A 26,021-nucleotide genomic window follows, 5' to 3' on the forward strand; every position below is an offset into this window, starting at 1 on the left:
AAAAAAAAAAATCTAAGCTAATTTTTTTTTATAAAAAATATTTAAATAGTTACTTTTATTAACCCTTCTCGAGAAATCTTCCAAAGAAAATAAGCTCCTCTCCTTTAAAGTCAAGATCTAAAGCTTTTAACATGTATAGAGGCATGCTCTATACAAATTTCTACCTGAAAATTTCTCACGGTTGTATTGACTCAACATAGAAAACAACATAATAACAACCATTCCCTTATCAAATCTTAAATAAAGTACCGTAGGCCAGTAAGGATGAAATCAATCATCAATCGATTGTCCTCTTTGGACTTTCTTTCGAACTTTTTCTCAAAGTTTTAAAACGCGTCTAATAGGAAAAGGTTTTCACACCAATATAGAGGGTGTTTCGCTCTCCTCTCCGACATGCATATAAAGTATGAGTTGAAAAGAGAGATAAAGACCGGGAATAATGTAAAGAGGGGCGAGAAGGAGAGGGTGGCCAGAAATAGGGTTATCCAAATGGGAAGGGAAGGTGGGAGGGAAAAATAATGTCAAATCAAAAAGGAGAGGACACAAGGAAAATGGGCGCTTCCATGTTGGCTGCTCAGGCCTTCCCCATCCCTACTTCCAAATCCAACCAATGCCCCCTTTGCCTTTGCTACTTGCTATTTTGGATGATTCGAGATATCTCAATCGTGTAATATGAATATTATCCTCAAAAACTCCTCCTAGATCTGATTGCATATCTTCTTTATTTTCTTCCTTTCGTTTGGAATTATGTGTTTGTCCAAACCCCCCACACACCACGCAGACACCCACCAAACCCTCCACCTGAAAAATGGCTTCTTTTCCTCAGCCTTCTTTCTAAGTTGTTCACTCCTTTTTTTTCTATATCCTCTTTCATCTCATCTTGGTACTTAGTCATACCAATTCAATTATTACTAACTCCCAAAGATAAATTCTAACTCTAAGTAAAGAAGAGATACATGAATAAATCGAGATCACATTTAAATGAGAGCAATCCTTAAAATGAAATGCATATTTCTTTTCCGCGGCTCATAGAAACTTCATCGTTAGGCGTACTTATGAGATCCCACGTTGGTCGAAGAGAAGAATGAAATATTTTTTATAAGAGCGTGGAAACCTCTCCCTAATAAACGTGTTTTAAAACCGATAGACTGACGACGATGCGTAACGAACTAAAACAGATAATATCTGCTAGCGGTGGTTTTGGGTTGTTACAAATAGTATCAGAGCCAGAAATGAGACAGTGTGCCAGCGAGGATGCCGGGACCCAAAAAGATTGGAGAGGAGAATGAAAAATTCCTTATAAATGGTGTGGAAACCTCTCACTAATAGACATGTTTTAAAATCCGGAGGTATGACCTTGAATGCATGTGAATGAGAATAAAATATAACGAAAGAACTTGTGTTGATCTATGAAAATAGTTTTCGCTCTTAAAAACGAGAAGAACGAGAAGAAGAAGGTAATGTGATATTACATAAACTATTCAATCATAATGGAGCATAGTTGTCAATGGAAGAGGCTAAGTTGTTGGCATAACTTCAAAAAGATATATTTTTTCTGTGATAACAATCCACTATGAATTAATTATGTGAAGTTGATTGTTTTTTTGCTCTTGTGAGGAGGGATTTGACCAACTCTTTCATTTCAATTAAGAGATAATTGGGACTTAGCTGATTAAATGTATTTTAAGGCCATTCTATTATACGTCAATTTTAGCATTAACTAAAATAATATAACTTTCAAAAAATTACGTAACAAATAAATAAAATAATTTAAGTAAACCAAAAAAAAAAAAAAAAAAAAAAAAAAAAANGAGGAGCTCGGGGATTCTGATAAAATCTAGCTGGCTTGCACTGGACGAGCCAGCTCAATCCCAGTGCGATAACAAATGAACATCTGTCAACCACATCATCATTATTAATAATAACGAGTAATAAAATAACAATAATATTAGTACTGTAATCTGACGTGGTTTTCCACATGTATGGTGGTTGAAACCTAGGCAGTGGCCTGCACGTGCAATTGTGACTCCCTCTGCCACACTTCACTCACTTTGTCTCTTTTCTCCCTTACCAATTCACAACTCAACTCTCCTTCATCTTTCCTTTTTTTTTTTTTTTTTACTGTATTTTTAAAATTTTTAATTTTGAAATATATTTATTTTGCTATTTTTTTTTCAAATATATAATTCAAGAATAGAAAATCACTTAAAATATTATTCTTTTCTTATCTCTAGTCCTTCGAGAACTCGAAATACACCATAAATTCAATTCAAATTTTAATTTATATAATTTGAATTAACTTTAAATTTATTTGGATTGGATTGAATTTGAATAAAAATTTATGAATTTATTGTTAACTTTATATTATATATATATATATATATATATATATATATATATATTGCCTTTAACAGTTAAGTATTTTTTAAAGTTTAATACTTTTCATTATGCTTATAAAAGCAACATGCCACAGAGATGCATTTTTTTATTCTTTTAAAAAAGTGGGAAGCTATTTGTTAATCTTTAAAAAATAATTTGAATTTTTCTCAACCAGAACACTATATTAATACTCAATTGCAATATTAAAAAAAATCAATTAAAGTTACCGTCTCTTTGAGATACAATAAAAGAAAAATGTCCACATAATAAACACAATTATTTAAATATCAATAAATAACTCGTTGGCACGTTTTCTTTACGTATATTAAGAACCCTAACGTGAGATGTACCACAACCGCTTAAAGAAGTATGCTATTTAAGATTATTATATTACATACGAACGAGTGTGACACTAATTATTGAACTATGACAACTATAAAATATATTTTACAATAAAGTGGGAGGATATAATTTGTTACATAAGAATAATAAAATAAGGTGATATTGGGACACGTGTGAAGTAGATGTTGGATGTGGAGTGCATAAGTCCACCCGCACGTGGTCCAACAATGGCACCATCCACGGAGATGCAAAAAAAGAGAAGCAGAAATAATGAGAGCCTCGATTCCATCCGTTACCTACCCCTAATCTATATATCTCTCCCCCACTTTTAAAGTGAAATTATACCAATTTAAATTATAAACATTATTAACTTTAAAAATATATAAAATTAAAAAAAAAAAATCAATTGATAAAATAAATGTAACTAAGAAAACTTTAATTTTGTATTTAGGAGAGACATGAGTTGGAATAAATATTAAATTAGATAAATAATTATTAAAGTAAAATTAAAATTTTAAAATTTATTAGACATGGGAAGTGAGAGTGTAGGCAAAAGCTGCTCAATAAGTACTCTACAAACGTGTCCGGCGGAGCTTCGACATCCTTCCCTTTAGCCTGCATTGCACATTTCCCACCATTTTTAATTATAAAAATTGTTCCGAAATCTCGTTTTGGATTCTTCCCCAAAAAAAGAGAATTAAAATCAGATAAAATTGGTAGTATAAAGTTTTATTAGATTGTTAAATTTCTAAAATATTAAACAAATAAAAAAAAATCTAATTTTGATGATTTCAAAAATATGTTTGAGGATAAATTATTATAATAATGAGAGTTCACATGAGGACGGACCATTGCTCTATGCAATTACCCAAGAACGTGCATCGCACTTCCTACAGAGAGACCACCACAACCAAACATGGACCTTATCACAAATGGCCAATAAAAAGCATCCACATCAGCAACTAACATACGGAACACGAACTGTCATTGAGTCACTGGATGAGAATTGAGAAACGGGTTGTTAGAAAAACGTTTATTAAGATGACGATGAAGAATTGAGATTCTCAGGGATGAAAATCGAAGAGCCGTGTTTGTGGCTCTGGCTCTGGCTCTGGCTCTGGCTCTCGCCGTGACGGAGGTTGAGGCGGCGACGGTAGCGGCGGTGGATAACGGTGATGATGGAGGAGGAGACGACCTACTGTTGTGGAATAACAGAGAGTCTTAAAGAATTTTTCTAACTTTTTATCTTTTAGCTTCTCTCTCTCTCTCTCTCTCTTCCTTCAAAGGACGTTTGAAACTTCCGAGACATTGCTGCCTTTTCGAGTTAAAAGGGCAATTCAAGGTGGAAGGAAAAGGCTAGTTGCTATAATTTCTTTAATTCGATCCATCAAAATCCTCCGAGTATTGCAGATTCTCTTGTATATTTGTTTCTCTCGTGGTTTTCTCCACTGCTGTTCTCATTTTTGCGGTATGTGCTTCCTCCTTGTCTTCATCTGTTTGTCTTTTTGTTTCTTCATTGAATGATTGTTCGGTTTCGTCTAAATGCACCGGGAATGTGAGGAACGCGATTGGAATTTTCAGTTTCTACTTTCGCATCGTTTGATTAGTATTTCGGTTTGTTTTACGTGTTGAATCTGTTATTTCAATGAACCGACTCATTTAGGATTGATGATTTGAATGTATGGTGCGTGTTTGTTGCTATTTTCCGTTGAGTTTGTTGAATTGGAGTTTTTAATTTGTGTTTAGTGAATTGAATACTGGTATCACGATGCCTCTGAGAGGCATAGTTCGTGAGCAGAGTGAAATACGAGAAGGCAGTGAGAATTCTTCGAGAAAAGTGAGGGAGGGAGTTCAAATGCGTCATCTCGGGAAGTCGCATATTGTCCCGGAGCAGCCTTCTTCTTCATCTTTTCCGGTTCCGATCGACCAGAGCCGCTGGGCGAGTTTACCTCCGGAGCTTCTTCTAGACATAATTCAACGAGTGGAAGCGAGTGAAACCTCTTGGCCTTCCCGCCGGGATGTTGTTGCCTGTGCTTCAGTTTGCAGGTCATGGCGGATGATTACAAAGGAAGTCGTAAGGACTCCCGAACAGTGTGGGTGGATCACTTTCCCAATTTCTCTGAAGCAGGTATTTTCAATTCATCCTCTGCTATTTTCAAGCCAGTTTTTGAGTTCCTTATCGACCGAGGCTTTAAGTTCTAGTCTCTTCTTCTTCTTTGAATTTGACTTTAACTGATCAGCCGGGACCAAGAGACACTCCGATCCAGTGCTTCATCAAGAGAGAAAGGGCAACGTCAACGTTTCGACTTTATCTCGGGCTAAGCCCTGGTATCTCTCTTTTTTCTTCTTCTATCAATTATGTTGCCTCTCTATGATTGTCCTTTTCAACTAAGATTCTGGATTACTGGTCCTTTTGGTGAAATTCATCTATGGTACAGAATAAAGCTATCTTTCTTTTTCATTGTGAAGCATCGTATCAAAGCGTGTGAAGTTTTAAAATATGCAACAACTTCTCCCTTTTTCTCAATAAAGTGAAAAATTTGAAGAAAGTTCTGTAGCTGAAATCAGTTCTTCATATAATGGTTCAAAGAGACCAATGTTTGTTATCATAGGGAGTCTTTGATTCATTATTTTACACATCTAATCAGATCTTTTTTGTTTCATTTACAGCCCTGTCGGGTAATCTAAGTAAACTCTTGCTTACTGCAAAAAGATTTCGACGAGCCATGAGTACAGAGTTCATTGTATCATTAGTTCCAGACGACTTCTCTCGAGCAAGCAACAATTACATTGGAAAGTTGAGGTAAGCAACAATTACATTCGAGGGGGTTGCTTTGTTTTTCATAAATGAACTGAGAGTTGATGATGGAACAGGTCAAATTTTCTGGGGACCAAGTTTTCAATTTATGACAGTCAGCCTCCACATGACCCAAAACTGCGAACCAGTAGATCAAAGCGAAGAATCCATTTGAAACAGGTTTCTCCAAGTAAAACTCCGACGAACTATACAGTCGCTGCCGTAGCTTACGAGCTGAACGTCCTCCGCACGAGAGGCCCGAGACGAATGAGGTGCACCATGCATTCAATACCTGTTGCAGCCGTGGAGGAGGGTGGCACTGCCCCAACTCCCACGGAGTTTAAAGACTGTATCAATGAGCATCATTCATCGACATCGATTTGCGAAGGTAAGAAGCCGATAATCGAGTCTCCGAAGCCTCAAGAATCAATGTCTCCATTGGTATTGAAGAACAAAGCTCCGAGATGGCACGAACAGCTTCAGTGCTGGTGCCTCAATTTCAAAGGGCGCGTCACGGTAGCCTCAGTGAAAAACTTTCAGCTGGTTGCTGCTGTGGAGACAAGTGAAAATGTGTCTGCAGCTGAACAAGAGCGAGTGATTTTGCAGTTTGGTAAGATTGGGAAGGATATTTTTACGATGGATTATCGGTATCCTCTCTCAGCTTTCCATGCCTTTGCAATTTGCCTTAGTAGCTTTGATACCAAGCCAGCCTGTGAATGAACCATTGCTCAACGCCTTTGCAATTTGCCTTAGTAGCTTTGATACCAAGCCAGCCTGTGAATGAACCATTGCTCAACTTGCTCCAATATTTTCCAGCTGTATATATTATTCTGGAAAGAAGCTTCGTTTAGACATTGTATTCAATAATCAGGCAACAATCTGTGATGAAATTGTGGGTAGTAAATTATGCTCCAAAATCTTTATTATCCAATCCGCCGAATACAGCAGGTTTCAAGCAACACTTCAAATACCCCAATTTTCAAGTTCATATTTTTGACTTGTCTAATATTTTTCCTTGGATCCCAGATTGATTTTTAGAATTTCAGGTGGAGTTGAACAGATTAAAAGAAAAATGATACACAAGACATTATCCTTTAGCTGACCAAAGATACATGGCCAATGGATTTGAATATCGATTGATTCTTTATGATAATTACTGTGGATTCTACATCGGTTGGAGAGGGGTACAAAACATTCCTTATAAGGATGTGGAAACCTTTCTCTAGTGGTGTGGAAACCTTTCTCTAGTGGACGCGTTCTAGTACTTAGATGAGAAGTCTGGAAGGAAAGTCCAAAGAGGACAATATCTACCGGCGGTGGCTTGAGCCATTACAAATAGTATTAGAGCCAAACATCGAGAGGTGTGCCAGCAAGGATGCTGGGTCCCCAAAGGAGATGGATTGTGAGATCCCACATCTTTGTTGGAGCGTCTCCAAGGGAGATGAATTGTGAGATCCCACATATGTTGGAGTGTCTCCAAGGGAGGTGAATTGTGAGATTCCACATCAATTGGAGAAGAAATCCTTAGAGGACGTATTCTAAAACCTTGAGGTGAATCCACCCTTAGAGTACGCATTCTAAAACCTTGAGGTGAATCTTAAAAGGGAAAACTCAAAGAAAATAATATCTACTAGCACTAATGGGTTCTAAAACCTTGATGGGAAGCATGAAAGGGAAAGTCCAAAAAGTAAATATCTACTAGCATTAACACGTTCCAAAGCCTTGAGGAGAAGCCCAAGAATAAAAAGCTCAAAGAGTACAATATTTATTGGGGCGAAAGCCCAAATAGTACCCGCCTGTACATTTGACTACAAGTTTGTACAAATAAAATATGAACAAAGATCCAGAATTTTTGTGAAGAGTAGAATGTATTTAGCATCATAAATTGCCTTAAAAGGATGAGCCTACTCTTTTGCAATGGCGTAGGGTCCTATGGCATCAAGAAACGAACCAGACCTACCGTGGAGGCCAACGAGCTTTATTCCCGTTGGGAACGAAAATTTGGTTCCCTCTTCAACACCAAACGGCCCATGACTTTTTTTATTTGTTTCCAATGTCAGTGATCGGATAACAACGAGTGCAATTCTCCATTTACTTAAGTCACTATAATAGCCACGAATTGAGACGAGATGTTCATCTTGATCAAAAACAACCTGCAATTACACATCACTTAGTTTCAACAGGATTTAATCTTTGAAGTATTGGAAGAACATTGATAAAAGAAGACAGACCCATAATTTCCTACAAGTTACTAAGAATCTCAATCTGATTGAGGCAAACAAATTTAACAACAGGAGATTCATAAGAAGTTTTGAGGGTAACCTCAGATCTTGAACCGCCATCTGTGCCGTGCATTGTCGACCATGTCAACTTCCCATCCTTCTCATACTGAATTTGAATGGAGTAGATCAATTCTTGATGATTAATACCGAATGCTCTGATCTTTGTGAAAACTTTTTCGTTCCAAGCACTTCCACCTCCACCTCCATACGGCCCAATCGTTCTATGAATGCGCCCGCTATCAAATGACCAAATAATTTTCAGTTTCGCAGAATCTAAGTTCAAAAACACTTGGAGTCGTAACATAATTTATACATTCTAACTTAACTAAGAAGTAGACAAGCCTATTAAAAAATTGTGGAGTCATGGACCTCCACAATGGTATAATATTGTCCACTTTGAATATAAGCTCTCATGGCTTTACTTTTGGTTTCTCCAAAAGGCCTAATACCAATGGAGATGTATTCCTTAATCAGCCCAATGTGATGGAGATCCTCAGCCAATTTGAGACTCCCTCCCAACAATTCTCAACAATTCTCAACAATCCTCCCCTCGAACAAAGTATACCATAGAGCCTCCCCTGAGGCCTATGTAGCCCTCAAACAGCCTCCCCTTAATGGAGACTCGACTCCTTCCCTGGAGCCCTCAAACAAAGTACACCCTTTGTTTGACCCTTGAGTCACTTTCGACTACACCTTCGAGACTCACAACTTCTTTATTTGACATTTGATGATTCTATTGACATGGCTAAGTTAAGGGCATGACTTTGATACTATGTTAGAAATCACGAGTCTCCACACTGGTATGATATTGTCCACTTTGAGTATAGGCTCTCATAGCTTTGTTTTTTGTTTTCCCAAAAGGCTTCATACCGAGATGTATTCTTTACTTATAAACCTATGATCAACTCCTTAATTAGCCAACGAGGGACTCCCTCCCAACAATCCACAAAGCCCACAAAGCCAAGTATCGCTCAATGGATAAAAGCTGCTGGTAATACATTTATAAACCCTCTCTTTGTCATAGAATAAAGAACTTGAAACAAACTAACAAACCAAGCACAAGACAGATCACAAAAGAGAGTTAAAAGTGCATCATTGAGCATACTTACTTTTGAATAGTGTGTTGGTGGAGTCCAATTCCACGAGAGGAAAAAGAACGGTTGGTGAAAGCCAGGCTCCCCTGCACTACCTGCCTGTGGTAACACAGCCCAATGGCGTGCACCTTGAACTTGCAATCGGAAATGCATTCATAGGCCAACTCCTCAGCACATGATTCACCACAAGCCACACAATCCTCTTCCTTCGCTTTCATCCCAAGTTTCAGCGTGTGCTTATGAGCTTCATGCTTCTTTAACTTCACGTAAGGAAACATGCCAACAGCACAATCCAAATGTGCAGCAAAACTGCACCTTTGGCAGCTATAGAACCACGGCCCCGGCTCTCTTTCTTCCTCACAGATATCACAGCAATACTCTTCTTCTTCATCCTCAACAAATGTCAGGTCTAAAGGATGTGGATCAAATCTGTATCTTACTCCAAGTGGCAGTGTCGCACATCCTGCATCCAAATGGAAGTTGCAGTCGACACATCGAAACGCCATCTTGTTCTTCACCCCCTCCTTACAACCTTCACATATGTGGTCATCGTTTGAGCGGTCAAGAGATAAGGGGTGTTGGTGACCAGGGTGTTCAAATGGGATCTTGATCAAGGCGCATCGGGTGTCAAATGTGGAGAGACATGTTTTGCAGTGGTAGGCAAAGCCATTGAAATGTTTGAGACAAGCTTTGCATTGGAAGACGAAATTTGGGATTGAGATGAGATTCAGCCTATGTTGGTGGAGGAAGTTCCTTTTCTTTCTAGGAAATTCAAGACATTCTTTGTGGGCAAAGAAACCACACTCCTCGCAGCCGTAAGATGGACCTGAAAGGCGCTTCATACACCCATCACAAACTCTGTCCTGCCTGAGTTGCTCCTCAGTGACAAAGGCTAAACGATGATGATGAATGAAATGTTGAATCTCAGAGCCGGAAACCTCAATCTTGGCGTTTTCATCATCGGAAGAATCAAGATCATCCACAGTGAAGTTAGAGTCAACGCGTTGCTTTCGAGCACAATCCAAATGGACAAAGTACTTGCATTTGTAGCAACCATATGCAGCATATTTGGCCTTTATTTCTTCCCCACAAATCTTACAATCCATCTTGTTGCCTACAAAATCAATCCCATCACGAAAATAGGTGAGGCTAAGATCATGAAGGCGGTGTCCAAATGTCCTCAAAGTTAACGGCAATTCAGCACATTCTTTATGAACCGAAAGATGGCAAATGGTGCAATACCATGAGAATCCATTTCCTTTCTCACCACATGCTCGACAAACAAACTGTATCTGATTCCTAAATTTGGTGAAGGTGTGTTTATGATTGAAAGATTGTAAGCAAGCGACATGTAGGTTGAATTTGCATGGGGAACAGTTATAGATGAACTCTCCGCAGTCATTTTTGCAACTATTACAGATGGTTTGGGTATGGCTAACATCGGCAAGAAGAAATAAAGGGTGTTCGTGAAAATCAGAGTTTAGCATCTCGCGCGGCAGCTCGGCACATTGTTGATGAAAATGGGCGTCACAAATAGAGCAAAAGTAATAAGAAGAACCTGATTTTATAAGCAATCCACAGACAACACAAACAATTTCATTGGTTGCTATGTTTTGTTCTCGCTGAAGGGTTAACGTATGGGGATGGCTGAAATGTCGAAACTCGTTATCGGACGTCTGCCGTACACCGCTGGCTTTGGTGTCGGCGATGGCGCATTTGACGTCAATCTGAAAACCGCAGCTGCGACACAGATAAACATCGCCCGACGGCATTTGCCAACAGGCATTACAGATGTGGTTGTTGGTGGATCGAGAAAGAGGATGTTGGGGGTGGAAGTGGTTGTGGATTTGCGGAGGAAGGTCGATGCAAGATTGATGGATATGGAAGTTACAGGCTGAATCGGAGCAGCTGAACGCCGGCGGATGCAATATTCGACGGCATCTGGTGCAGAAAACCACTTCATCATTCTTCCCCTCTTCGATGAAGAACAAAGGGTGCGGATGGGGATTGTTCAGAAGGTCAAAATCCATAGCGATCTCCTCCTTTTTCTTCCACTGTACATAAACTAAACAAGAGCAAGATCAAAGCTAGTAACCAGAGCTTCCCGACATTAAACAAATTAGTTGCAGAATCGATTGAGATACCGAAAAATTGATGGAAAACTGGGGAACTGAGGATGAAGACAAGAGTGAGATCGGGAGCGAAAGTACGGAGATGTGCGCATCCTTTGCCATGAGAATCTTGATGGTTTTGGGTTAGGAATGTGATGCTGATAATCAGAGTGAAGAAATGTGAAGAATGAGTAATCATGGTGGTAATTTCAAATTTTAGCCCCCAAAAGTGTGGATTTTGGAGAAAAGGACCACTTCGGAAAACAATGTTTTTGGATCCCTTGATTGTCTACAATCTAAGGAAGAAAAAAATTGATGAACAATGTTTTAAGTGGATGGAATGTGGAAGAGTTCGGTTTGAACCCGATCAAGTTTTCGTATGCTTTATCGACTCGGTTTAGTGTGCTTCGGGACTTAAAAATATAATTTCATGAATCTTAGTCGAGTTGTTGAAGAATATACAATCAAATAAACTAAATTATGATTGACCTATACCTCATCGTTTATTTACTCAGAAGGTTCGTAGTTGTGGGATCCCCCACATCGGTTGGGGAGGGGGATGAAACATTCCTTGTAAGCGTGTAGAAACCTCCCCTTAGTAAACGTGTTCTAAAACCGTGAATCTGATGAAGATGCGTAACGGGTCAAAGCAAACAATATTTATTAGAGATGGGCTAAACGATGTGCCAGTAAGGACGCCGGCTACCCAAGAGGGTGGATTTTGAGATCGCACATCGGTTGGAAGGAGAGCAAAGCAGACCCAAAGGATGAATTTTGAGATCCCCTTTGGTTTGGACCCAAATGAGTAAATTTTGAGATCCCAAATCGGTTGGAGAGAAAACAATTCCTTGTAAGTGTGAAAACCTCTTCTAAAGCTGACAATGATACATAACTGACTAAGTTGTGAAACAGTTTTTCGTATCATCTCGTCATGATCTAAGATCATTTTGAGGCCCTACCCAATGAACTTTCAACATTAGTTTTATTTATTATACAAGGATTTAAGGTTTAGAGTAAACCTGATCGACCACCATTGTAGGTTTCATCTTGGAATCTACATCGGCTAGATGCTCAGTTTAGATCAATTACATTCGGCACTTCTTCTACAACGAGTTGGAAAGAAGATGATCGCTCTTCAAACTCAAATTGTTCTCATCATCAACTAGATCATCCTTATGACAACTCTCGTCCAGACCAAAGTATTTTTATCACGTCCATACATTGTGTGTACCCGTATTAGATAAAATAAATTAACAAACAAAAGGAAGTGAAGTGGTTTCCATCAATTGTTGGATGAACAAATAATTTCTTATAAACAATTAAAAGTATAATATATACTTTTTTTTTTTTCCTGAAACCATATAATATACTTTTCTTGTTAGAGAAGAAATCATTGGCACAATCAACAATTTTACATGTAAAAAGAACTAATTTTTAAAAAAAATTATATTTAAATATTTATTTTAATTTATGAATAATGGATAATTAATGTTCCACCAACGTAAATACAATTTATATTAATTTAACTAAAATAAAGTAAATTAACAAATCATAAGCTTAAATTTTCAGACATGTATCGTGTTAGAATTAAAAATAATAATATACACTCGAACGACTTCAAAACTTTGATATTATCCAACATTTTGTAAAGAAATAAGAAAAAGAAAAAGTTATTTTGAAATATAAACATATAATAATATATGTTTGTTAAATAAAGAAGTCAATAAAAAATAATAATAATAATAATTTCAAACCAAACAAAAATACATACAAAATTCCATTTTTTATTTAATAATGACATAATCTACTCGGGAAAGAAAAAACAGAAGAGTTAATTAGCTACATAATCGTGTGGAAACATACAAATACAACATCATGGTGAACAGAAGTAGAAAGAGCGTAGGAGTGACTAGTAGTCTTGAATTGAAAGGGCGAGAAGGCCAATGGCATCGAGATACAAACCAGATCTGCCATGAACGCCGACGATCTTTACCCCAACAGTTGGGAATGAAAACTTGGTTCCATTTTCAACCCCAAATGGCCCATAAGTTCTTTTGTTGGTTTCCAGAGTCAGGGATCGAATCACGGTGGCATCCAATCCCCAGTACTGTAGATCGTCATAGTACCCATGGATTGTCACAAGCTCCTCATCTGGAAAATCTAGAACAACCTGCACTTCCATTTCCATCACAATATTTCTTCTAATTTAGAAACAGCAAGCCAGTAATTAAGAACAAACAAGCCAGTAATTATGAACAAACAAGTCAACAGGAAAAACACACAAGAACTTGCGAGGGATTTGGGCTAACCTCTGACTCGGAACCTCCATCTCCACCATGCTTCTCGGACCAAACCAACTCCCCATTCTCGTCTTCAAATTCCATTTGAATGGAGTCGATCCACTGTCCATGACTAATAACCAATTGCCTGATTCTCCTAAAACCCACCTCCCAAGGCTCTCCACCTTCACCTCCACATTCTCCTAGGCTAAATTTCTCAGCCCCCAGCCCTTTTCTGCATGACACAGACAATTACATATCATAACTCCTCAATGGTATCATCAAAATATAGCTTAAGCTAAGCTAAGCTAAGCGCACATTTGGGTTTGAGTTGTATGTACGGACACCCCAATTGCATCCAGACACGAGCTTGATCTTCCATGAATGCCAACAATCTTTAGCCCTGTAAATGGGAATGAAAATTTGGTTCCATCTTCAATCCCAAATGGCCCGTAAGTTCTTTTATTGGTTTTTAGAGTGAATGATCGAATCACAGTGGCAGCAATTCCCCACTTATGCAAGTCACTGTAGTAGCCATTAACCAAAACAAGATGCTCATCCAACTCCAGAACAACCTGTTTTCCATTCCAGTTATTAACATTTTTGTTTGTAAACATCCACACACGAAGCTATAGCTAGTAAGAAAAACTTGATGAAAGTTTTGGGCTAACCTCTGATCGGAAACCTCCATCCCCACCATGCTTCTTGGACCACATTAACTTTTGATTCTCATCCTCATATTCCATTTGAATGGAGTCGATCCAAAGTCCATGATAAATTACCAGCCGTCTGATTGTTTGAAAAGTCTCCTCCCAAGGATCTCCACCTTTGCCTCCATATTGTCCCAAGTTCAAGTGCTTCGGCTGAGACTCAGGCTGGAGCCCAATTCTACATGTTATGTTAAGATATATTTTAATAATACATTGTATTATTGTTTCATTTAATTATTATATCAAGCAAAAATGTTATGCCCTTCCGATCATATCAAGATATGACAAACATACTTTTGAATTGTTTGGACATGAACTCCAATTGCATTGAGGTACCGAGCAGATTTTCCATGGAACCCAACAATCTTCGATCCAGTTACTGGAAATGAAAATTTGTTCCCTTCTTCAACTCCAAAGGGTCCATAACTTCTAATGTTGGTTTCCAAAGTCAATGATCGAATCACAGTGACGTCGTTTCCCCAATTATGTATGCAGCCATAGTATCCGTAAATTGAAATTAAGTACTCATCCGGATAATCTATAACAACCTACAATCCATTGGTTCAAAGAAGATTTGGAGTTTAAACTGATTCAGGTAATGGTAATTTAATAATCTAGAGCTTTGCTCTGACTGACCTCCGATTTGGAACCTTCGTCTTCACCATGTTTCGGCGACCAAAATGATTCTCCATTCTGATCATACTCAATCTGAATTGAACAGATCCACTCTCTCTCATAAACTACGATCCGTCTGATCGTAGAATAAACTCCGTCGTCCCAAGTGTTAGACGCCGCCGGATTCCAGGAACCTTTGTCTTCCTGCAGTAAGAAAAAGTGGAATCAGAAATTGAGTGCAGCTTCATCATCACCTTCCAAATCAAATTTATACATACCATAAGGCTCTGTAGAATTGTGATGGCAAAGGGCTAAGATCTTGAACGAAAAAGAACATTGTGGATATCAATGGGGATAGTATATAAAATGGCATCTGCCGGCGAATATAATATATAATATTAAGGAGCTGGAAAGGTAGACAAATGAGACTTGTTCCGGGATTGAGGCCTCTGTTCCTATTATATAAGAGTTGACCGGCAAGACACCAAATAAAAAACTCATACACTGCTCAACAGTTCGCCAGAGGATTTTTTTTTTTTTAAGCCCCATGGCAGCTAGAGTCAAATGGACTTGTAAATTACAAAATGTGCATTTAGTCTGTAGCACCTCGGTGCAGAATCCCCATTTAAACCGAAAATGGAGAGGGATTAAAGGATTATATTTTCCATCTCAACCGCACCCCATTATATATAAATGCATAAAATTATTATACATTAAATATATTATATTTATACATATTTCTTATTTCGGTTTGTTGAGAAAATATATTAAAGATTTTTTCTATGGTCCATGTAAAAATAAAAGAAGAATTTTAACATGAGCAGAGACTTCTCCATTCCCACCATTTTCCATGAACATCTCTATGAAATAATTATTTGGCTTCACGCTTTTGCAAATACAATTTTTTTTACATGAATTTATGTTAATTATTTAACGAAAAGACATAATACGGTACAATGTGAAGCTAGAAGTACCGCACGTAGGCCAACGGCCTGAGAAATTGCTCGAGGAGGCTCTGGTTATGACCTACTCTTGAATCGACACTACGTGGAGTCCAATTGCATCAAGATACCATCCAGATCTGCCGTGGAAGCCCACGACCTTCGACCCAACAGTTGGATATGAAAATTTGGAACCATCTTCAACTCCAAATGGCCCATAGGTCTTCTTATTGGTTTCCAGAGTTAAGGATCGAATCACAGTGATTCCAAGTCCCCAACTAAGAAGATCACTGTAGTAGCCATGAATGGATACAAGATGCTCCCCTGGAAATCCCAAAACAACCTGCAATTCCATTTGAACACTATGACTTCACTGAAAGTTTCGGTAAGGATTAGCAAATTATGGAGAGAGGAATGAATAGAAAGGAGGATTTGGGTTAACCTCTGATGGGGATCCTCCATCTCCACCATGCTTCCTAGACCACACTATGTTTCCATTATCATCTTCATATTCAAACTGAATGGAGTCAATCCACAATCCATGACGAACCACAAGCCGTCTCATTGACCGAAACATATCTTCCCAACCATCCCCACCTTCACCACCATATTGTCTCAGCTTAGAGGGCACCTCTTGAATTTCGGGTGCTGGTGAAGCTGCAGGCTCCATCTCAGCCTTCGTTCTGCATAGGACAATAACTTCTTACCATCATACACTAATTTTACTTTGTTGACTATGATATATTTAATATTAAAAAAAAATTCAACCGGAGGATTGTTGGAAGAGGAGTCCGACATCGCTAATTAAGGAGATGATCGTGGGTTTATAAGTAAGGAATANGTAAGAAATACATCTCCATTGGTATGATGCATTTTGGGAAAGCCAAAAGCAAAGCCACTAGAGTTTATGCTCAAAGTGGATCATAGTAATTTCTAACATAATTAACTTCAGTAATGAACCATAATTCAAAATATACTACTAAACTAATTTGTCATATTTGAAAAGAATGAGATTAGAAGGTAGAAAAGAAACAAATCATGGGATCCATTTGAAAAACCACACCCTGCATTATTTTAAGTTTTCTAACTGTATATGATCCCACGTGACCATGTCTGAGAATTTAATTCATTAAAGATCTTATCGTGTTGGAGAGTACTCGCATTATCTATATATATGTGTGGGTGAAAAACGACAAACGACCCATAAATTCTTCTATTAGTTTGAAAAACGACACACACAACAGGATGAAATGATAACGAGCAAAAAAGTAAGCATATTATGTATGTTTATATCATAGAAATAGAAGACGATATTCAGAAAATGAAAAGAATAAAGATGGGCTGCCTACTTTTGAGTTGTTCCTAAGTAGAGTCCGATCGCATCAAGGTACCAACCAGATCTGCCATTGACACCAACGATATTTGTCCCCATAATTGGAAATGAAAATCTGGTTCCATCTTCAGCTCCAAACGGCCCATAAGTTCTTCGATTAGTTGCAAATGTCAGCGATCGAATCACAGTGGCAGGATCTCCCATAGCACGTATGTGGCTGTAGTAGCCATGAATAGAAACAAAATGCTCATCTGGAGATTCTAGCACCACCTAGAAACAAATGCCCAAGTTAGGAATTTCAACAAACAGGTTATGGGCAGAGTAATTCATCAGAGGATTTTGGGGTATAACCTCTGATTTGGAACTTCCATCTCTGTCACCATGCTTCTTGGACCATACCAACTTTCCATTCTTATCCTCATACTCAAATTGAATGGAGTGGATCCATTGTTCATGATTAACTACAAACCGTCTGATCGACCGAAAAACGTACTCCCATGGATGCCCAGCTTTGCCTCCAAAAGGTCCCAGGCTGTAGTTCTTGAGTTGGATTCTGCATAGCAGAATCAAAATGGAATTAATTCATTTCTGTTCATATGTTTGCAGCATACAAGTAGACGATCGTATGTACGTACCTTGGAATTGGCTGTATGTAGAGTCCAATTGCATCGAGGAACCAACCACATCTGCCATGTAAACCAACAATCTTGGCCCCCATAATTGGGAATGAAAATTTGGTTCCCTCTTCCATGCCAAATGGTCCATGAGTTTTTCTATTTGTTTGGAGAGTCAAGGAACGAATCACATCTGCTGCAATTCCCAAATGGCCTATGTAGCCGAAGTAACCACTAATTGAAATTAGATACTCATATGGGTAATCTAACATAACCTGCAATCATCAACGGTTCGAGCAAAATCAACAGAACGAGACAATTATTCAGGCAATGACGATTCAAACTAAGGCTTGGGAGTACCTCAGAAAGGGAACCTTCGTTCCCGCCATGCTTGGAACCCCAAATTGAATGGCCATTCTTATCATACTCAACATGAAGAGAACAGATCCACTGTCCGTGATAAATTAGAAGCCGTCTGATGGTGGAATAGGCCCCATCATCCCAAGGTCCACCACCTTCCTTGCTTCCAAGAATTTCAATCTTCACCGTCGTATCCGGGCAACCCTCTTCGTCTTTCTGCAGCAAGAAAATGGCAAATCATAAATTGTTTGCAATCTTTTCGTCAGCTTAGCTAAAAGTTAATACTTACCATCCTCTGTAGAGTAGCGAGGCACTGCAAAATTCAGGATTGCGAGAAGGAAAAGAAAGAAGAACTTCGAGCGAGAGAGGATTTGGGATTATTGACTTGGATTAGTAATAAATGTCAACGAACACAGTACAGAAGGAGTGCAAAGATGGGTTTGGACGGGACAGAGAAAAGCTAGAGGCCCCACATTACCTACCCATCAAACAAATTTCAATGTTTCTACTTTCCGGGGTTCGATTCCTTTCTTCCTGTTCTTCTTTCTTGGCTAAGAAATGGAAGAATTCCATAGGTCATTACAGAACTATTAATTTAACTAGATAAAAAAAAACTATTAAATGACTTTTAAATAGCGATTAAATTGTTACAAATTAACTTACCGTAACTTTCAAGTCGGAAGCAAGAGCTGCAATTGTGGGAAAGATAATAAAGAATAATGCTGACACAGAGATAAAATTTATCACTTGAGCTTGAAACTTAGTTTTCGTTTGATTATCTGGTCGTGGTAACAGCGCCCAATAGCGTGGACGTTGAACTTGCAGCGGCGACATTCATAGGCCAAGTTACCGGCACAAGGTTTCCCACAGTGCTCACAATCAGAGTAATCCCTCTTCCCCTCTGCCACAAGACTCAACAAATGCTTGTGAGTTTCATATGATCCATACTTGAGCCATGGATACTCCCCAAGGATGCATTCAGGGTGGGCAGCTAAACGGCACGTCTTGCAGTAATAAAAACACACCTTTGGGTTCCTCTCTTCTTCGCATACATCACAGTAATATTCCCCTGTTTTATCTTCCACGGAGAAACTCAGATCCATCAAACCACCATCGAATCGGCATCTTGCTTTCTGTGGAAGAGTTGCGCATCTGTAGTCCAAGGAGAAGTTGTTGCAGCCATCGTCACATTCGAACACCGCCTGGTTGCTCTCGCCACAACCACTACATATTTTATCCTCGTGGTTTTGTGCAAGAGACAGCAAATGCTGGTGGCTCGGATGCTTGAGTTTCCTGGTTTCGATCAGAACACAGCGAATGTCGAGCGTGTATAGACATTCTTCACAGTGGTAGGCATGACCATGGCAGAACTGCAGGCAAGCATGGCACTGGAATGCCACATCTTGGGTAGTGATGAGAGTTAAAGGATGTTTATGGAGCGGGTGCCTCTTTGTAACTGGCAAATCAGCGCAGTCTTTGTGAAGAAAGAAACCACACTTAACACAACTGTAAGAGTATGATGGTTTAGCGACCGCGAAGCGTTGCATACATCTGCGGCATTGTTTATCAATGTCACCCTCTTCTTTGCAGAGGATTAAGTCCTGTTCACAATTTGAATGCAGAATCTCAACCGAACCCACTTCTTCAAACGTTTTCTTTGAAGAATTATTCGATGCTGGCGCTTCATCCCCTAAAAGATTGAGTTTTAGACTGTCCCTTTTAGTCTGTCCCCGCATGTACTTCTTCCCAGCACAATCCAAATGAACGACATAGCTGCATTCGGAGCAGCTGTATGCTGCGAACTGTGGTTCAACCTTCTTTCTGCAGATTTCACAAGCTAACTTACTGTTATCCTCAAAAGGGTGAGAGTATGTGAAAGTGAGAGGACAGTCGTGTCCAACAACCAAGAGAGATGGGGGCAATTCAGCGCAATTCTCATGAGCCAAAAGATGGCAGATGCTACAAAACCATGGAAAACCATGTCCCGGCCAACCACATAGCAGGCATCTGAAGTTAATTATAGTCCGAAATCTGATGAAGTCGTGCTTGTGATGTGAAGATGCTAGACACATTACATGGAGATTGAAATCACACTCAACACAGCTGTAAACGAACCGCGAGCATTGACTTTTGCAGGTATTGCAGAAAGGTTGAAGCGGGGCATGGGGATAAAGGAAGAGTGGGTGATGGTGGCGGTCGGGTTCCAATATCTCTTGCGGCAGCTCGGCGCAGGCTTTGTGAAAGCCGATACTACATTTTGAGCAAAAGTAAGTTGGGCCAGGAACAAGCAACAGTCCACAAATATGGCAAGCAACCAGCTTGCTGGTAGTGATCTGGCTGTGGAGGATCAAGGGATGTGAATGGCTGAAATGTTTGCCTAACAAGTTCAAGCCAGGACGTTTTGTATCAGCGAGAATGCATTTGATGTCAACTATGAATTGGCAATGGGTGCAGATGTAGAAGCAATCGCGTGGCATCTGCCAGCAGCAATGGCAATGGTCGGAATTGGTTTCAGTGAGGGAAAGGGGATGGTGGGGATGGAAGCGGGAGAGGATTTGAGGAGGGAGGTGGATGCAGGATTGATGAATGTAGAATTTGCAGAGGGAGCAAATGAAAGCTGGTGGAAACAGTTCTTTTTTGCAGACACAGCAGAACATGTCTTCTCGGCTGTCTGTTCTTTCTTCAATGAAGCACAGCGGGTGGGGGTGTGGCTTCTCCAAAAGCTGCATCTTCTCCATCTCTGATCCCTCTGCCTTTTGCTCCTCCTCCTCCTCCTCCACGTCCACCCAGCTTTCATACTCAACCTGAAACCAAATGGTTTTGTTCAATTAAAATGGTCGATGTAATAAACACAACAAATTGTTTATTATTTTATTTACAGCCAAGAACATGATCTCTCCACCAATCCTTTTCTTCTCATTTATTACTATTTCTAAAGAAAGGAAAATCAATCAAAGAACTTCTTTCTTTGAAGATCTGATAATGCAGTGGATCAGATCTCAATGTGAATACTAGATTATTTTATATTGAAAAATCCAAAAAATAATAATGAATTACTAGATTGTTCATATTTTCCTTCACATGATAACAGAGTCAACCTTGAGCATGAATTATGCTATTAAATATGGTTAAATTATATATATATATATATATATATATAATTAAGGACTTTATAGTAATTAGGTTCCTACAAATTGATACATGAAGACACAATTGGAAACTTTGAGAAAACCTGATAATTGATGAATGGGTCCATAGATTGACCCATTTGTGTAGTTAAATTGAAGGGAGCCCAAAATGTGAGGAGAAAACCCTGAGGACAGATAGGCTTATCAAGATGCTTTCACGATCGGGTACATCCAACCGCAGTTCTGCCGTCATGTGAGGCCCAGATTATTTCTGCACGAACCATTATCAGGGTACTCCCTCATCCAACCCTGAGGTATATGACATTCTGGTGTGGTATCTCTGTCTTTATTGAAACCGGGCAAAATTTTCTGAGAATCCTAAAAGAGAGCAAACTTGTCACCAAAACTTTTCATAGTTTTCAAACAATCGACCATTTTCAATTTTCATGACCACCCTTTGCTAGTTTGAAATCCAATTACCTTTGTTGTCATTTCTGCTGTCTGTCACTGAATCGTGGGGCAAACCCAATAGTTGCTTTGCATCACTAACACCCACGGTTCATACTCTGGGTTAAGCTGAAGAAGTTGTTTAAGTTCAACTTGAAGCCATCATTAAGGCCTTGGTTTGCGCATCTGTCAGGCTTATCTGAGCATGCCTTGAATTTGAAGCCATCTCTCCAGCATACCTCGAGAGTGCCCCTTGGCATTGCCTTGCGCTTCACATACAGCTCTAATGTTGAGGATTTCCTCTGTTACTCGCATTGGATTGATTACAAAGAATTTTCCAGAAAATAGAAATCATACGCAGTAAGCCAGCCAAAGTGAATGTTACTCATAAACACAATAATAGAACAAGAAGGTATCCCCTAACTGCGATGATGACGATTGAGATAATCATCACCAATAACTAGTGTATAACTAAGTTATACAGATAGTACCCCGAAGCAGCTGGATTTTGCCATCAACGTTTAGCGACTTCAATATTTTTCTGGAACCACAGCATTTGCTGCAACTCTGATATAAGAGACCCATGACTTTAGCCTAACTGGTGGGAATGAAAATTCGGTTCCTAAGTCAATACTAAATTGTCAACAAATTCCTCGTTTCCCTTCGAAGGCATTGATCAAATACATTGCAGCAATTTAGATTTCATCCAAGTTTCTGTAGAACCTAACAACCATATTTAAAAGACTGCTATTTTGGAATCTAGATTCTCTGTAGGGCTTGTACAGAGATTTAGTTATTGCACAGAATTTTCGGAATATATTTAGTCGCCAAAGGCTTCTTTTTCCTTCGAAGGCATTGATCGAATAACAATGGCCACACGTCAAAATTCATCCAACTCGCTTAGAACCTAACTACATATTTAGGAGACTGTTATTTTGGGATCTACATTCCCTATGGAGCTGTACGGAGATGATTTTCCAAAATTCTCGGGCTGAACACAAACCCCATAGAAATTTTCTGAAAGAAAAGTTAAGTATGTTACAGAACGTTGTGTGCTGATCCTTGCAGCATAATCCACTGAATAGAAATAAAAACTTTATTTATTACAAGACTACCATTCCAACATCAAAAGAAAGAACCAACAGAAAGTTCCACACATTCAGGCTTCTTCTAAAAGCAACCAACAGTTGGTAAGATCTCCAGATTCAATTCGAGTGGTAGGCTGCCTAAGATCTTCGGCTTTTCAACCATGCTGTTCAAAATAGGATATAGCTGCAACCCTCCAAACCGGATTCAACAAGACCAACTTCGTAAAATACAGGGAGGCATGGATGCTAATTTCCAACGCACAACCAGGAACCTCAAAACTCAAAGATGATTTTACTAATAAACGCAAACGATGAATTTGAGTCGCGAAATTCACAAATGGTACTCAGGTAGTATGGTTCTCAAATTCACAAATCCATCGATATAGTGAGTTTTGATGCATAAAATCAAACATGAAACATCACTCATAATTTAATTTTTTTTAAAGTTCAACAATAAGTGGGAGTGGGATCCAAACTTTCAAATATTTTAGTTTTTTTCAATTTTATTAACTTTTATTTTGATTCTCAGACTTTTAAACTTTAACTAAAATTTTATAGAAAACTGAAGAACTTTAACTAAAATTTTAAAACTGAAAGATCAAAATGATAATGAATATGAATTCGAAGAATAAAATCAGAATTTAAAATTTTTGGAGATCGTAATAAAAGAAAGGATAGATGTTTAGGCACTAAAACATATTTAAATTTGTGCCAGTATGCGCACAGAAAGATGGATCTTTTGCATCAAAGCACTTGTCATGTCCATGAAACTGTAGCTAAAGTCATTTTGTAGTAGTTGAGTATCTATTTTCGAGAGAGAAGGAATAATCATACTGGAGATGGAATATGTATGGTATATTATAGCATGCAGCTGAATAAGAAAAATAAAGAAAGAACCAACCATAAATAGGAAAGGTATGTTTCACTAGCTTTTTTTACACGTTCAAAGGTGGGTTGAAACTTTTGTCATGGGCGCATCTATGTGTCAAGAGATAGGCTAAGAATTGGATCTAATCCTCCACCAGGCTGTAAATTCTCGAGAAAATTCTACTTGCTGATGATATTTAAATGAAAAAAAAAGAGAGACTTTTTGAAGGATTTCACTACAGCCAGTCCCCTCGACACTCTTTCTAGCGTCTGCTCAACAAAACGAATCATATCTTTTAGCCTTAAATATATATTCGTCAACTTGCACCGATCCCACTACACAAACACTCCACCTCCAGTATATAAGGAGCAAAGGAAAATCATGCTCTTACCATCCCCACCTTCTTCCTCCCCTGCTTACTCAGACATACTTTTCCCCAAGCTTCTCTGTCATATCCCAACTTTTCAGTGCCAGCCTAACTGAAAGTAATGGCATCAAGCTCTGTCACGTCGGCGGCACGTGGGTATTACTCATCCTGGACAAAAAAAGAAAACAAGAAATTTGAGGAGGCATTAGCCTACTATGACCAGGACACACCAGACCGTTTTGAGAAGGTAGCGAGGGCTGTTGGTGGTGGTAAAACAGCTGAGGAAGCAAGAAGACTCTATGAGCTACTCGTGCGAGATGTCAAGAAAATAGAAGCTGGTCAAGTCCAAATACCCCTCTACAAGAACGTCGGTTGTAATGGCAGAGGGTATGCTGACCAGAAGAGGTAATATCCTACTTGCTGATATTTCCTCTCCGAAATCATTCCAAGCCTGAAGCCTATCCTCAGTAATCTTCTCCTTTCTACTGGTACATTAGAATAAATGTCCTAAACAAGAAACTTGTGTCCTACAATTCCTGGAGAAATATATTGAGACGATTCTATAACCGGCCCGTTGTTAAAAATCGTTTGATGTGTAGTAAAATGTTCACGAAGTCGGTTAGCTACGAAGCTTATTCATGCGTGATAAAATCCAAGACCGCTTGAGGAGAAATGTATTCGCCGACGACTAACTTTTCAATTCAACAATCTATATAACCACGCACTTAAAACTTCAATATCCTTTGAAGTAGATCAAGCAAAGAATCTGAAAATTACCTCAAATCCAAGTTAAAAAGGGAGACGTGGTTTGAAATACTAATACCGTGGGCAGTATGATTAGGAACGAGTACGTTAATGGTCCATGAGTAGCCCTGCCTGTACGGGATATTGGAAATCTTAAGGCAGAATTTATCGTAAATAACGATCCAGAATAGACTTTGAAGGTTCACAACTTATCCACGTATCCCTCAAATGCAACGCTTCTTTTTCTAGTGGCTGCCACTTGACTAAAATGGCGGGCACTCTCCTGGGTCCAATGCAGATCTATCTTGTGAGTCTGTGACTGCGTAATTTTCTAACATTTTTCCATTATCCATTCGTATATTCAACTTTCTACGCAACCCACATGATATCCAATCTCAAATGCACATGATCTCATAATCTGGAATCCATGATTATCATCTCTAGCGCTCCCATCTTACCCTTAATTTAAAAGCAGTAAAATAAGAACACAGTAGAGTCAAATAGTCGGGATCAGTTCAATAAAAAAAAAGTAACTAGTATATTAAGGATCCCACGTTGGAAAGATGATCAGGTATTGCAATCTTTATAAGTTACATGGACTACTATTCTCATTACCGTTTGGTTTCGAGATGGAACCTTGTATTTATCTAATATGGTATTAGAGTTCATGAAGCCGACAGAGGTATTCGGTTAAAAAAAAATTGGATTCTAACTCAATATCTTTATAAAATACATGGGATTCCTCTTGTTGCCAATTAGTTTGAGATGAAACTCATTTTTATCTAATAGACGCCCTCACCAAGCTCCTTGCCAGGTGAGAACACATAACAAAAGGGGCATTTGTTCAACAAAATCAGAAGAAAAAAAAAGGCACATCAAAAAAGAATCGCCTAATATCAGCCCTCAATTAGACCGCGCAGAGTACCAACTCAACAGTAGAGCAGATATAAAATGTATAATGCGATAGACAAAAGAACATGAAGGAATCAGAGATGGGCGATTCATCTATTAGATGAAGTGTTACTGAATACTGACCTTTGCAACGCTGTGGTAACAGTAGGAATTACAAGATAGAGATAGCTGATTCGATTTCATAATGAGTTGAACATTCGATCTGAATTAAGAACCGCGCGAACAAAGACTTGGAAAGATGTTCCCGGAGAGAGCAATCACATAAGTTTCCCGGTTAAGGGAGATATTGAAATTTGAGTCCGCCTTTTGAGAAATAAATAACGCGGGAATGTCCGTAAAATGGGATCTGGGTACGGACTCCGCAACGATCCAAATAATCTGATTATTGTTTTTTCTTTTTAAATATATATATATTATTAACCGTTGGACATAAATTAAAAAAAAAAAAAAGAAAAAAACTAAATTAACAAAAATATTTTTTAATTTACAATTTATCTTTAAAATACCTTTAAACTAAAAATAAAATCACCGGTTAACACTGATTTCACAAATGACTTTCAATAATACTCTTTTAACTATTGGTAAGAATTGGTAAGAATTTTCGTGTATA

At 38.6% G+C, this 26,021-nt stretch overlaps 4 protein-coding genes across 5 annotated transcripts; 1 reads left to right on the forward strand and 3 right to left on the reverse strand.

The window, feature by feature from the left end:
• Positions 1-3,769: 3,769 nt before the first annotated feature.
• On the forward strand, positions 3,770-6,488 carry LOC111797529 (tubby-like F-box protein 5). Its single transcript, XM_023680552.1, has 5 exons — positions 3,770-4,189; positions 4,468-4,849; positions 4,962-5,049; positions 5,392-5,524; positions 5,596-6,488. Exons 2-5 carry the CDS (start codon positions 4,490-4,492, stop codon positions 6,236-6,238), a joined length of 1,224 nt encoding a protein of 407 aa, XP_023536320.1. The 5' UTR covers positions 3,770-4,189; positions 4,468-4,489; the 3' UTR covers positions 6,239-6,488.
• A 771-nt stretch (positions 6,489-7,259) lies between these two features.
• On the reverse strand, positions 7,260-11,218 carry LOC111797309. The gene is made up of 4 exons (XM_023680287.1): positions 11,039-11,218; positions 8,910-10,959; positions 7,841-8,036; positions 7,260-7,671 (listed from the first exon to the last, which is right to left on the reverse strand). The coding sequence occupies exons 1-4, from the start codon at positions 11,202-11,204 to the stop codon at positions 7,423-7,425; spliced, it is 2,661 nt and encodes an 886-aa protein (XP_023536055.1). The 5' UTR covers positions 11,205-11,218; the 3' UTR covers positions 7,260-7,422.
• Positions 11,219-12,821: 1,603 nt separating this feature from the next.
• On the reverse strand, positions 12,822-18,264 carry LOC111797369 (jacalin-related lectin 4-like). The gene is made up of 13 exons (XM_023680355.1): positions 18,147-18,264; positions 17,858-18,073; positions 17,519-17,772; positions 17,235-17,436; positions 16,900-17,153; positions 15,993-16,233; positions 15,637-15,893; positions 14,631-14,826; positions 14,289-14,542; positions 13,956-14,172; positions 13,603-13,859; positions 13,315-13,519; positions 12,822-13,175 (listed from the first exon to the last, which is right to left on the reverse strand). The coding sequence occupies exons 1-13, from the start codon at positions 18,147-18,149 to the stop codon at positions 12,915-12,917; spliced, it is 2,817 nt and encodes a 938-aa protein (XP_023536123.1). The 5' UTR covers positions 18,150-18,264; the 3' UTR covers positions 12,822-12,914.
• A 314-nt stretch (positions 18,265-18,578) lies between these two features.
• LOC111797614 lies at positions 18,579-25,677 on the reverse strand. Of its 2 annotated transcripts, none has more exons than XM_023680668.1 (4): positions 25,535-25,677; positions 21,466-21,715; positions 21,090-21,363; positions 18,579-20,661 (listed from the first exon to the last, which is right to left on the reverse strand). In XM_023680668.1, the coding sequence occupies exons 3-4, from the start codon at positions 21,123-21,125 to the stop codon at positions 18,601-18,603; spliced, it is 2,097 nt and encodes a 698-aa protein (XP_023536436.1). In that variant the 5' UTR covers positions 21,126-21,363; positions 21,466-21,715; positions 25,535-25,677; the 3' UTR covers positions 18,579-18,600. The 2 variants fall into 2 exon arrangements, with proteins under 2 accessions (XP_023536436.1, XP_023536438.1); XM_023680670.1 differs by having other exon boundaries at positions 21,466-21,734.
• Between the last annotated feature and the right edge of the window lie 344 nt (positions 25,678-26,021).

This window comes from Cucurbita pepo, chromosome LG06, assembly GCF_002806865.2.
Source record: "Cucurbita pepo subsp. pepo cultivar mu-cu-16 chromosome LG06, ASM280686v2, whole genome shotgun sequence".
NCBI lineage: Eukaryota > Viridiplantae > Streptophyta > Magnoliopsida > Cucurbitales > Cucurbitaceae > Cucurbita > Cucurbita pepo.